This window comes from Ranitomeya imitator, chromosome 3 (genome assembly GCF_032444005.1).
Source record: "Ranitomeya imitator isolate aRanImi1 chromosome 3, aRanImi1.pri, whole genome shotgun sequence".
In the NCBI taxonomy this organism is placed as follows: Eukaryota; Metazoa; Chordata; class Amphibia; order Anura; family Dendrobatidae; genus Ranitomeya; species Ranitomeya imitator.
In genome coordinates, this window is record NC_091284.1 from 513,034,102 (window position 1) to 513,046,374 (window position 12,273).

The following is a 12,273-nucleotide window of genomic DNA, read 5'->3' on the forward strand; positions in this document are numbered from 1 at the left end:
CACATACCATTATACACTGGGCCTATGGGTCTGCCAACAATGGAGCCGTTCTAGCAGCCAGTCAGATTTCAGTCTTTGTTTTTATGGAGAGGTAAGAAAATGTAAGATCTGAAAGTGGTCTGATTGCTTTTTGCTAGGCACTTCTCTACTTGTCATTAGAAAAGTCCTGCGTTTGCAGTGTGCTTCTACGGCTTTTGTAGAGAGGACTTTCCAACACATGTTAATTGGAAACCTGATCTGTCACAAACAGAATTATATTGTAGAAAAGGAAAACAATAACACTGAAAATATAACAAAGACTAATAGAACGCTGAATATACGGTACTTTATTTGTTCTGGACACTGATGATTTAAACAACCTTTTTTTTAAAGAATAGTTTGACTGATATAGATTTATAGTGTTGCCATCTTTTCTATTTCCAAGTACTACAGTTAGTAGGGACATAAAATGCCTTATGAAAATAAAGAAATCAGTCTGATAGCGGCTGGGGACGGTGAGGGGGCCTGACAAGTTCCCTTGAAACCGTGCTTCCCAAACTGTGACCTGAGCCTCACTGATGAGGCACTAACAAGTTATTGGCGAGGCACAGCTAGGGTAATAGTATTGGCACAATTAGTGATCATCGCCAAACATGCCCATCTCTGGTGTAACACTATAATTGACATCATATGAGCATATTGTTATGATTTAGAGGAAAAATGAAAGTCACATGGATTATGATAGAAGGATTAACTCTGACATCTGTGGCCATGTTGTTGAGGCCCCAGTGGAAAAGACCTAGTCCTGGTCTAAGGGATAAGAGGGCTCGTTTATGAGAAATACTCTTCAGCCCTTTAGGCTAGGTTCTCAGATCAGGTATTTGTTGCTAATGTGCTAAGTACAGTACAATATAGAGGTTGGTAAATGTATTTAGACAGTATGTAGAAACTCTGCAGCAGATTCTAGGCTTTCTGTGGTTGTATATCCTTTGTGTTTTGCTGCTGGTTCCACAGCTCTGTAAGTGGTCTGCTTCCATAAGTGTCCTAGTATTGAGCAATAGTTAGATTCATGCAGCCCAAACCACGGACAGCATGAACCAGAGCCTAGCTTCACCATTGCAGTCAGATATGTTTTACTTTATAATAATAATAATAATTTTTATTTATATAGCGCCAACATATTCCGCAGCGCTTTACAAATTATAGAGGGGACTTGTACAGACAATAGACATTACAGCATAACAGAAATCACAGTTCAAAACAGATACCAGGAGGAATGAGGGCCCTGCTCGCAAGCTTACAAACTATGGGGAAAAGGGGAGACACGAGAGGTGGATGGTAACAATTGCTTTAGTTATTCGGACCAGCCATAGTGTAAGGCTCAGGTGTTCATGTAAAGCTGCATGAACCAGTTACCTGCCTAAGTATGTAGCAGTACAGACACAGAGGGCTAATACTGCATAAAGTGTATGAGAACATGATGCGAGGAACCTTTTTTTTTTTTTTATTATAAATAGGCCACACAGGGATCGTTAGGTTAATGCATTGAGGCGGTAGGCCAGTCTGAACAAATGAGTTTTTAGGGCACGCTTAAAACTGTGGGGATTGGGGATTAATCGTATTAACCTAGGTAGTGCATTCCAAAGAATCGGCGCAGCACGTGTAAAGTCTTGGAGACGGGAGTGGGAGGTTCTGATTATTGAGGATGCTAACCTGAGGTCATTAGCGGAGCGGAGGGCACGGGTAGGGTGGTAGACTGATACCAGGGAGGAGATGTAGGGTGGTGCTGAGCCATGGAGTGCTTTGTGGATGAGGGTAGTAGTTTTGTACTGGATTCTGGAGTGGATGGGTAGCCAGTGTAATGACTGGCACAGGGTAGAGGCATCGGTGTAACGGTTGGTGAGGAATATGATCCTGGCTGCAGCATTCAGGACAGATTGGAGCGGGGAGAGTTTTGCAAGAGGGAGGCCGATTAGTAGAGAGTTACAATAGTCCAGACGAGAATGAATAAGTGAAACAGTCAGAGTTTTTGCAGAGTCGAAAGTAAGAAAAGGGCGAATTCTAGAAATGTTTTTGAGATGCAGGTAAGAAGAGCGAGCCAGTGATCGGATGTAGGGGGTGAATGAAAGGTCAGAATCAAGGATGACCCCAAGGCAGCGGGCATGTTGCTTTGGAGTAATGGTGGAACCGCATACGGAGATGGCAATGTCAGGCAAAGGTAGGTTAGTAGAGGGAGAGAACACGAGGAGTTCAGTTTTTGACAGGTTTAGTTTCAGATAGAGGGAGGACATGATGTTAGAGACAGCGGTAAGACAATCACTGGTGTTTTCTAAAAAGGTCGGTGTGATATCAGGAGAAGAAGTGTATAATTGGGTGTCGTCAGCATAGAGATGGTACTGGAAACCAAATCTACTGATTGTTTGTCCAATAGGGGCAGTATACAACGAGAAGAGTAGGGGGCCTAGGACTGATCCTTGAGGAACCCCAACAGTAAGGGGAAGGTGAGAGGAGGAGGAACCAGCAAAACATACAGTGAAGGATCGGTCAGAGAGATAGGAGGAGAACCAGGAGAGAACGGTGTCCTTGAGGCCGATGGAGCGGAGCATAGTGAGGAGGAGCTGATGATCCACAGTGTCGAATGCTGCAGAGAGATCCAAGAGAATTAGCATGGAGTAGTGACCATTAGATTTAGCTGTTAGTAGGTCATTAGAGACTTTAGTGAGGGCAGTTTCAGTAGAGTGTAAAGAGCGGAAGCCAGATTGAAGAGGGTCGAGAAGAGAGTTATCTGAGAGATAGCGGGTAAGACGGGAGTGGACCAGGCGTTCGAGGAGTTTAGAGATGAAGGGAAGATTAGAGACAGGTCTATAATTAGCGGCACAGTTTTGATCGAGGGATGGTTTTTTAAGTAATGGATGTATGATGGCATGCTTAAATGAGGAGGGAAAAATACCGGAAGTGAGGGAAAGGTTGAATATTTTTGTTAGGTGAGAGGTGACAGCCGGGAAAAGGGACTGGAGGAGATGTGATGGAATGGGGTCACTGGTGCAAGTGGTCGGGCGAGAAGATGCAAGGAGCCTGCTTACTTCTTCTTCTGTAACTGCTTCAAAGTCAGAGAGTGAACTAGATGCAGTGGGGGAGGGAGGACAGTGCATGGTATGAAGAGATTGGGAGATGATTTCCCAACTTTGAAATACTGTATATACTCGAGTATAAGCCGACCCCCCCCTAATTTTGTCACAAAAAACTGGTAAACCTTATTGACTCGAGTATAAGCCTAGGGTAGGAAACGCAGCAGCTACCCGTGAATTTCAAAAATAAAAATAGATGCTCCATACCGTTCATTATTGCCCCATAGATGCTCCATATAAAGCTACTAGATTGTGGCCCGATTCTAACGCATCGGGTATGCTAGAATATGCATGTCCCCGTAGTATATGGACAATGATGATTCCAGAATTCGCGGCAGACTGTGCCCGTCGCTGATTGGTCGAGGCAACCTTTATGACACCATCGTCGCCATGGCAACCATTATGACATCATCATCGCTGTGCCCGTTGCTGATTGGTAGAGGCCGCCAGGCAACCATTATGATGACATCGTCGCTGTGCCCGTCGCTGATTGGTCGAGGCAACCTTTATGACATCATCGTCGCCATGGCAACCATTATGACATCATCGTCGCTGTGCCCGTTACTGATTGGTCGAGGCGTGGCGGCCTTGACCAATCAGAGACGCGGGATTTCCAGGACAGACAGACAGACAGACGGAAAAACCCTTAGGCAATTATATATATAGACTAGATTGTGGCCCGATTCTAATGCATCGGGTATTCTAGAATATGCATGTCCCCGTAGTATATGGACAATGATGATTCCAGAATTCACGACAGATTGTGCCCGTCGCTGATTGGTCGAGGCAACCTTTATGACATCATCGTCGCCATGGCATCCATTATGACATCTACGTCGATACTGTGCCCGTCACTGAATCAGAAACGTGGGATTTCTACGTCCTTTATGACATCATCGTCGCTGTGCCCGTCGCTGATTGGTCGAGGCAACCTATATGACATCATCGTCGCCATGGCAACCATTATGACATCTATGTCGATACTGTGCCCGTCGCTGAATCAGAAACGTGGGACTTCTACGTCCTTTATGACATCATCGTCACTGTGCCCGTTGCTGATTGGTCGAGGCCGCCAGGCAACCATTATGACATCGTCGCTGTGCCCGTTGCTGATTGGTCGAGGCAACCTTTATGACATCATCGTCGCCATGGCAACCATTATGACATCATCGTCGCTGTGCCCATTGCTGATTGGTCGAGGCAACCTTTATGACATCATCGTCGTCATGGCAACCATTATGACATCATCGTCGCTGTGCCCGTCGCTGATTGGTCGAGGCAACCTTTATGACATCGTCGCCATGGCAACCATTATGACATCATCATCGCTATGCCCGTTGCTGATTGGTCGAGGCCGCCAGGCAACCATTATGACATCATCGTCGCTGTGCCTGTCGCTGATTGGTCAAGGCAACCTTTATGACATCATCGTCGCCATGGCAACCATTATGACATCATCGTCGCTGTGCCCGTTGCTGATTGGTCGAGGCAACCTTTATGACACCATCGTCGCCATGGCAACCATTATGACATCATCATCGCTGTGCCCGTTGCTGATTGGTCGAGGCCGCCAGGCAACCATTATGACATCATCGTCGCTGTGCCCGTCGCTGATTGGTCGAGGCAACCTTTATGACATCGTCGCCATGGCAACCATTATGACATCATCGTCGCTGTGCCCGTTACTGATTGGTCGAGGCCTGGCGGCCTTGACCAATCAGAGACGCGGGATTTCCACGACAGAAAGACAGACAGACGGAAAAACCCTTAGGCAATTATATATATAGATAGATTATAGATTTATTAGTGACCTAATAAATAGGAGCAGAAGCTCCCCCTGGTAGCCTGGAGTGTGAATGTGTGTTGCATGTTTGTGATACCTGGATGCAGTTATCCTTTCTTGCCTCTAAACGTAGCATCACTCTCCCCGTGAGGAAAGCAATGATGATTCCAGAATTCGCGGCAGACTGTGCCCGTCGTTGATTGGTCGAGGCAACCTTTATGACATCATCGTCGCCATGGCAACCATTATGACATCTACGTCGATACTGTGCCCGTCGCTGAATCAAAAACGTGGGATTTCTACGTCCTTTATGACATCATCGTCGCTGTGCCCGTTGCTGATTGGTCGAAGCCTGGCGGCCTCGACCAATCAGAGACGCGGGATATCTACGTCCTTTATGACATCATCGTCGCTGTGCCCGTCGCTGATTGGTCGAGGCCTGGCGGCCTCGACCAATCAGAGGCGCGGGATTTCTACATTGATGCTGTGCCCGTCGCTGATTGGTCGAGGCCTGGCGGCCTCGACCAATCAGAGAAGTGGGATTTCCAGGACAGACAGACAGACGGAAACACCCTTAGGCAATTATATATATAGATGCCACATATAATGCTCTGCACCGTTTATTATGGCTCCATAGATGCTCCATATAAAGCTGTGCCCCATATATAATGCTCTGCACCGTTCATGGCCCCATAGATGCTCCATATAAAGCTGTGCCATATAGAATGCTCTGCACCGTTCATTATGGCCCCATAGATGCTCCATATAAAGCTGTGCCCCACATATAATGCTCTGCACCGTTCATTATGGCCCCATAGATGCTCCATATAAAGCTGTGCCATATAGAATGCTCTGCACCGTTCATTATGGCCCCATAGATGCTCCATATAAAGCTGTGCCCCATAAAGAATGCTCTGCACCGTTGATTATGGCCCCATAGATGCTCCACATAAAGCTGTGCCATATAGAATGCTCTGCACCGTTGATTATGGCCCCATAGATGCTCCTTATAAAGCTGTGCCCTGTATAGAATGCTCTGCACCGTTGATTATGGCCCCATAGATGCTCCTTATAAAGCTGTGCCCCATATAGAATGCTCTGCACTGTTGATTATGGCCCCATAGATGCTCCTTATAAAGCTGTGCCCCATATAGAATGCTCTGCACCGTTCATTATGGCCCCATAGATGCTCTTAGAATGCTTTGCACCATTCATTATAGCCCCATAGATGCTCCATATAAAGCTGTGCCCCACATATAATGCTCTGCACCGTTCATTATGGTCCCATAGATGCTCCATATAAAGCTGTGCCCCATATAGAATGCTCTGCACCGTTGATTAAGGCCCCATAGATGCTCCTTATAAAGCTGTGCCCCATATAGAATGCTTTGCACCATTCATTATAGCCCCATAGATGCTCCACATAAAGCTGTGCCCCACATATAATGCTCTGCACCGTTCATTATGGCCCCATAGATGCTCCATATAAAGCTGTGCCCCATATAGAATGCTCTGCACCGTTGATTAAGGCCCCATAGATGCTCCATATAAAGCTGTGCTCCACATATAATGCTCTGCACCGTTCATTATGGCCCCATAGATGCTCCATATAAAGCTGTGCCCCATATAGAATGCTCTGCACCGTTGATTAAGGCCCCATAGATGCTCCATATAAAGCTGTGCCCCATATAGAATGCTCTGCACCGTTCATTGTGGCCCCATAGATGCTCCATATAAAGCTGTGCCCCACATATAATGCTCTGCACCGTTAATTATGGCCCCATAGATGCTCCATATAAAGCTGTGCCCCATATAGAATGCTCTGCACCGTTCATTATGGCCCCATAGATGCTCCTTATCAAGCTGTGCCCCATATAGAATGCTCTGCACCGTTCATTATGGCCCCATAGATGCTCCATATAAAGCTGTGCCCCATATAGAATGCTCTGCACCGTTGATTAAGGCCCCATAGATGCTCCTTATAAAGCTGTGCCCCATATAGAATGCTTTGCACCATTCATTATAGCCCCATAGATGCTCCACATAAAGCTGTGCCCCACATATAATGCTCTGCACCGTTCATTATGGCCCCATAGATGCTCCATATAAAGCTGTGCCCCATATAGAATGCTCTGCACCGTTGATTAAGGCCCCATAGATGCTCCATATAAAGCTGTGCTCCACATATAATGCTCTGCACCGTTCATTATGGCCCCATAGATGCTCCATATAAAGCTGTGCCCCATATAGAATGCTCTGCACCGTTGATTAAGGCCCCATAGATGCTCCATATAAAGCTGTGCCCCATATAGAATGCTCTGCACCGTTCATTATGGCCCCATAGATGCTCCATATAAAGCTGTGCCCCACATATAATGCTCTGCACCGTTAATTATGGCCCCATAGATGCTCCATATAAAGCTGTGCCCCATATAGAATGCTCTGCACCGTTCATTATGGCCCCATAGATGCTCCATATAAAGCTGTGCCCCACATATAATGCTCTGCACCGTTCATTATGGCCCCATAGATGCTCCATATAAAGCTGTGCCCCATATAGAATGCTCTGCACCGTTCATTATGGCCCCATAGATGCTCCTTATCAAGCTGTGCCCCATATAGAATGCTCTGCACCGTTCATTATGGCCCCATAGATGCTCCTTATCAAGCTGTGCCATATAGAATGCTGCTGCAATAAAAAAAAATCACATACTCCCCTCTCTTGCTCAGAACGCCGGCGCTTTCAATATTTACCTGCTCCTCGTGCGGCTCTGTCTCCAGCACTGACGCTCAGCAGAGGGCGCGCACTGACTACGTCACCGCGCCCTCTAACCTGAGCGTTACAGCCAGAGGACGCTGGAGACGGAGCCGCACTGGAACGAGGAGCAGGTAAATATCGCGCAGCGCTCCCCTCCCAGTATACTTACCTGCTCCCGGCGTGGTCCCTGCAGTCCCGGCTTCTCCCGGCGCTGCATCTTCTTGCTGTATTGAGCAGTCACAGTTACCGCTCATTTTCAGTCATGAATATGCGGCTCCACCTCTATGGGAGGTGGAGCCGCATATTCATTTCTGTAATGAGCGGTACCGTACCATGTGACCACTCGGTACAGGAAGAATATGTAGCGCTGGAAGAAGCCGGGACTGCAGGGACCGCGCCGGGAGCAGGTAAGTATAATTACACAGCCCCCGCTCACCCTCCCCTGCCGACCCCCGGGTATGACTCGACTTTGTGGGGGACTTTCAGCCCAAAAAAATGGGCTGAAAATCTCGGCTTATACTCGAGTATATACGGTACTGCAACAACTCAGAGAAACCATCGCATAGCACTCGACCCAGTGTTACTCTATGGGGCAGCTCACATCTGCGATTATTTTCTCATGCCGAATTGTCATGCTGCGATAGATACTACTGCACAGGCACGGCTGCCTGCACCATTTTGATTGTGTTTTTTTTCTCCCAACATAACAAAATTAATGTATGCATATTGTACATCGTATCATGCTACAACGCAGGCACCGCCTGCGTGATGAAAGTTTTATTTTTTCAAACAATAGTATATTTGGCATGTAAAATAGGAGGTAGGTGACTGAGGAATCAGTGACCTGTCATAAACCCATAAACGTCCATATGTAATCAGAGCACCACATGTAGCCGCCCCAGAGCACGAGCATCTCATGAACTGAAAACTGAGAATAAAGATTAAACAACAACCACAAGACGGATTTCATCACCAGGTATCATTGTAATCAGTATAACGGCGCCGACCTGACACTGTCTGTAGGTTACTGTGCACAATCCTGCTAACAGGTTCCCTTTAAGCTCATATTAATTAAGTATCTGTATCTTGAATATGTTTTGGTAAACTGATAAAATGCCAAAACTTGTTACTGTCAAACTACAAGGTGAAATGAATAAAATGGCTGGGAGCATCATAGAGAATAAATGCAATTTATGGAAATGGGTAATCCCATTACAAAGAGAACAACCCTCCATTGTACACATGATGCATCTTTTGGACTATGGAAATATATTATTTCTATATCTAATAACCAGATTATAACCTATTGTGGTGATAGGATATACATTTATGCTTTTTTTTGTAATAAAGTATAACTTTTATTGTTTTAGAGCGACAGCAGCAACTTGAGGAGGAAATGCATGAGCAATATGTAGATGCCGGTCATGATCTGCACATCCCCACCAAAAGATCAACTCATCCTCCGTCTGAAAAACCTGGAGAAAGACGCAGAATAGAGATGAAGAAACTTTACGGAGAAGATGCTGCACAAATCCAAGGAATGGAAACTGCCATGCAACTCAACTTTGATAGACATTGTGATAAAAAACTGCCCAAGTACTGGCCGATCATCCCATTAAAGCTATAAGTCTCTGGGCGGAGATGAGCACTTTCCATTACTGTATGTAGGAGTAATAATAGTAACCACAGCTGTATCAACTTGTAAAAGGAGCCGTACAGCTGGGTGTTCACCTACTTGAGCAATAGATTCCTACCTTGCATCCAAACTCACAGGATATGTTCACAAACAGTTTTTCAAGTGGATTTTAACAATTATTCAGAGTTGAAATCCAGGTGAAAACCAATCACAGACCTGATTACATTGTGTTTGATTTAATGTGTCACCCATAGTGGGTCACGTTAGGGTTCCTTTACACCGGCCAATGTGCGGCACTAAACAACAATTGTGTGCTGATCAGTGGTGGTTTTGTTTTTTGCCTGTTTAAACAGACAGCTGTAATTCCCACACACACATTGAATGATCGATAAGTGCACGTAGGCTGCCATTGTTCTCTGCAGCATGGGTCCTGTTTACACCAGCCCCTGTTTACACAGGACTCCACATTCAGAGATCTGCTAGATCTGCTGCAACGAAAACTGATTTTATCAAAATGACAACAAGCGGCCCATGAAGTGACACACTGCTGTAATCTGGGCCCCTACATCATGCTTGTAAGAGAATACATAGCAAAAACCTGCTGACTGATTCCTATTTTTCTGCAGATACATGTTTACATACAAGCCATCTTTATGTTTTAAAATTTTTTACTCAAATGGTTGCACTAATGTACTTCAAGTCCTCTTCTGTCTACTGTTTCCTGCTTAAGAATTATTAAAATGTTGTTGACTATCTTAGGTCTCATTCAGATATGTCAATTTCACCCATATCTTCTATATTGATTATGGATTGTGAATCTTCATTAAATCACAGTGTGGTGAATGAATCCAATTCACATATAGCAAGGAAAATGTGCATGATTTTCTGGCCACTTGACATATTGTTCCCTGAAATCTCACCCATTGGGTTGTGGTAAAATATGCATGTCATGCACAAGGATTGTGGTAAAATCAGGAATGGATTTTGTTTCTACCATACTATTCGTGGTGTCACCATAATCTTGACCTGCTGCTATTAGAGGCAGGTGATGGCTGTGTAGCAGATGCAATGGGAAAGATATGAACATGTGACACACACGGGTTATATGTTTCAGATCAAAAATCAATCACTCCCAGTAATCTCTCTCCAGTCCAGTTCATCAACACACTGGAAATGCTCGGTCAATCACAGGCTAGGGCTGGTAATCGCTACTGCTGCCGTTATTGGCTGAGCAAGCATTTTCAGATGGCCATTCCCTTTAAAGTATGCACGCTCAACATCTTTTTTTCAGGCGGATTCCGTTCCGAAAACCTTTAGAAAAAGCGCTGACTAAACACTCAGAAGAATTAACACGTGCATTTCTATGGAAATACGACTTGCTGTTCACACGTTCAGGCTTTTGAGCATCTTTTTACTGCTTCAGGTTTCCAATGATACCAACCTGTTAAAGTTACTGAGCTGACCGTTCTTCAGGTGTCTTCTGCTCTGGAGATGTCCTATAATCTATAATAGAAAAAAATAAATAAAGTTCAGAAAATGGAAGCTAAAAAGAGACCTTAAAAAACTGCTAGCAGTCAAAAATGTCAAAGTTTCTAAAACTTAACAGGTTCGCCCAGCTGAAAAAACTGTCATGTGCACAGACCCTTACAATAAATGGAGTCTGCTCAGACATTGGCCGGGGTGGCTGATGTGTATGAAGAAAGATTAGAGGAGCTGCAGCACTAAAGCTGGGTCACACTCCGTCTGTGCCCAGCAGTCACGATTGCATCTGTACACCATAGGGGACTTTTTTTTTTTTTTTGGAGAAAGAAATGTATACCGCCTGTTTAAGGCAGCACTTTCCTGTACAGTAAAGCAAACTAACTCCTATATTGACATGCATACCTGCCAGACACACTTTAGTCTAGTGAATGGGGGCTTATGGAGAGGTTACAGTGTGCGTTGGGAAAAGCTCGAATAGTAGGTAAGGTGCACAGACACAGAGTACACATAGCCTAAGTCAGCTTCACTACAGGTACCGTCACATTAAGCGACGCTACAGCGATATAGACAACGAGCCGATCGCTGCAGCGTCGCTGTTTAGGTCGCTAGGAGACGTCAAACACCGGCAACAGCTGAACGATGCAGGAGCGATCCAGTGACGTACTTATCGTTCTCGCTGGTTGTTGCTCCATGAAAAACCATTGCAGGCATCGTTGCTTTTGCTGTCAAACATGACGAATCACGCCGACCTGACGACCAAATAAACTTCCGTACTTTCAGCGACGACCAGCGATGTCACAGCGGGATCCTGATCCCTGCTGCGTGTCAAACACAACGAGATCACTATCCAGGACGCTGCAACGTCACGGATCATTGTCGTTCTCGTTGTAAAGTTGCTCAGTGTGAAGGTACCTTAAGCTAAAGCCCCCCATACTCATCAGTCAGCTGACTGCTCTCTCCGGAGTCCCCTAAATAGGATCACTTAGCGCACCCGATTGCTCCTGTCGACTTTTAGAGCTGCTGCTGAATCTTTCTCTTCCCGGAGATCATGTCAGGAGGCCCAAATACCTATAAGGCCACATTCACACACTTGAGTATTTGGTGAGTTCTTTACCTCAGTATCTGTAAGCCAAAACCAGGAGTGGAACAATCAGAGGAAAAGTATAATAGAAACATATGCACCACTTCTGTATTTATCACCCACTCCTGGCTTTGGCTTACACATACTGAGGTAAAAAACTCACCAAATATTGAACTTAGCCTTAGACTGTCAAACAATCATCCCAATAACAGTGGGTTTGGCTGTCATTAGTTTAATTTGTAAGAGATGGACCGTAAATATAGTCTTTCACTCCAAAAACACATTTTAAACTAAATAAACAGTTATATATGGGACTTTGACCAATTAAAAATCATACCATCAGTGTGCATTTTAGTAGCTGAAAAAAACAGTTTCATATGGAAAGGAGAGAATATAGATGTAACACTAATGTGGCCAAGAACTCGG

General features: G+C 45.2%; 1 protein-coding gene across 2 annotated transcripts in view; it reads left to right on the forward strand.

The window, feature by feature from the left end:
- GEMIN8 (gem nuclear organelle associated protein 8) overlaps positions 1 to 10,039 on the forward strand; it is an 89,638-nt gene extending 79,599 nt beyond the window's left edge. For both annotated transcript variants that reach the window (XM_069757742.1, XM_069757741.1), the window contains exon 4: positions 9,019 to 10,039. In XM_069757742.1, coding sequence (XP_069613843.1) covers positions 9,019 to 9,275 — 257 coding nt within the window. In that variant the 3' untranslated portion in view covers positions 9,276 to 10,039. The remainder of the gene's footprint in view (positions 1 to 9,018) is intronic.
- Positions 10,040 to 12,273: the final 2,234 nt, after the last annotated feature.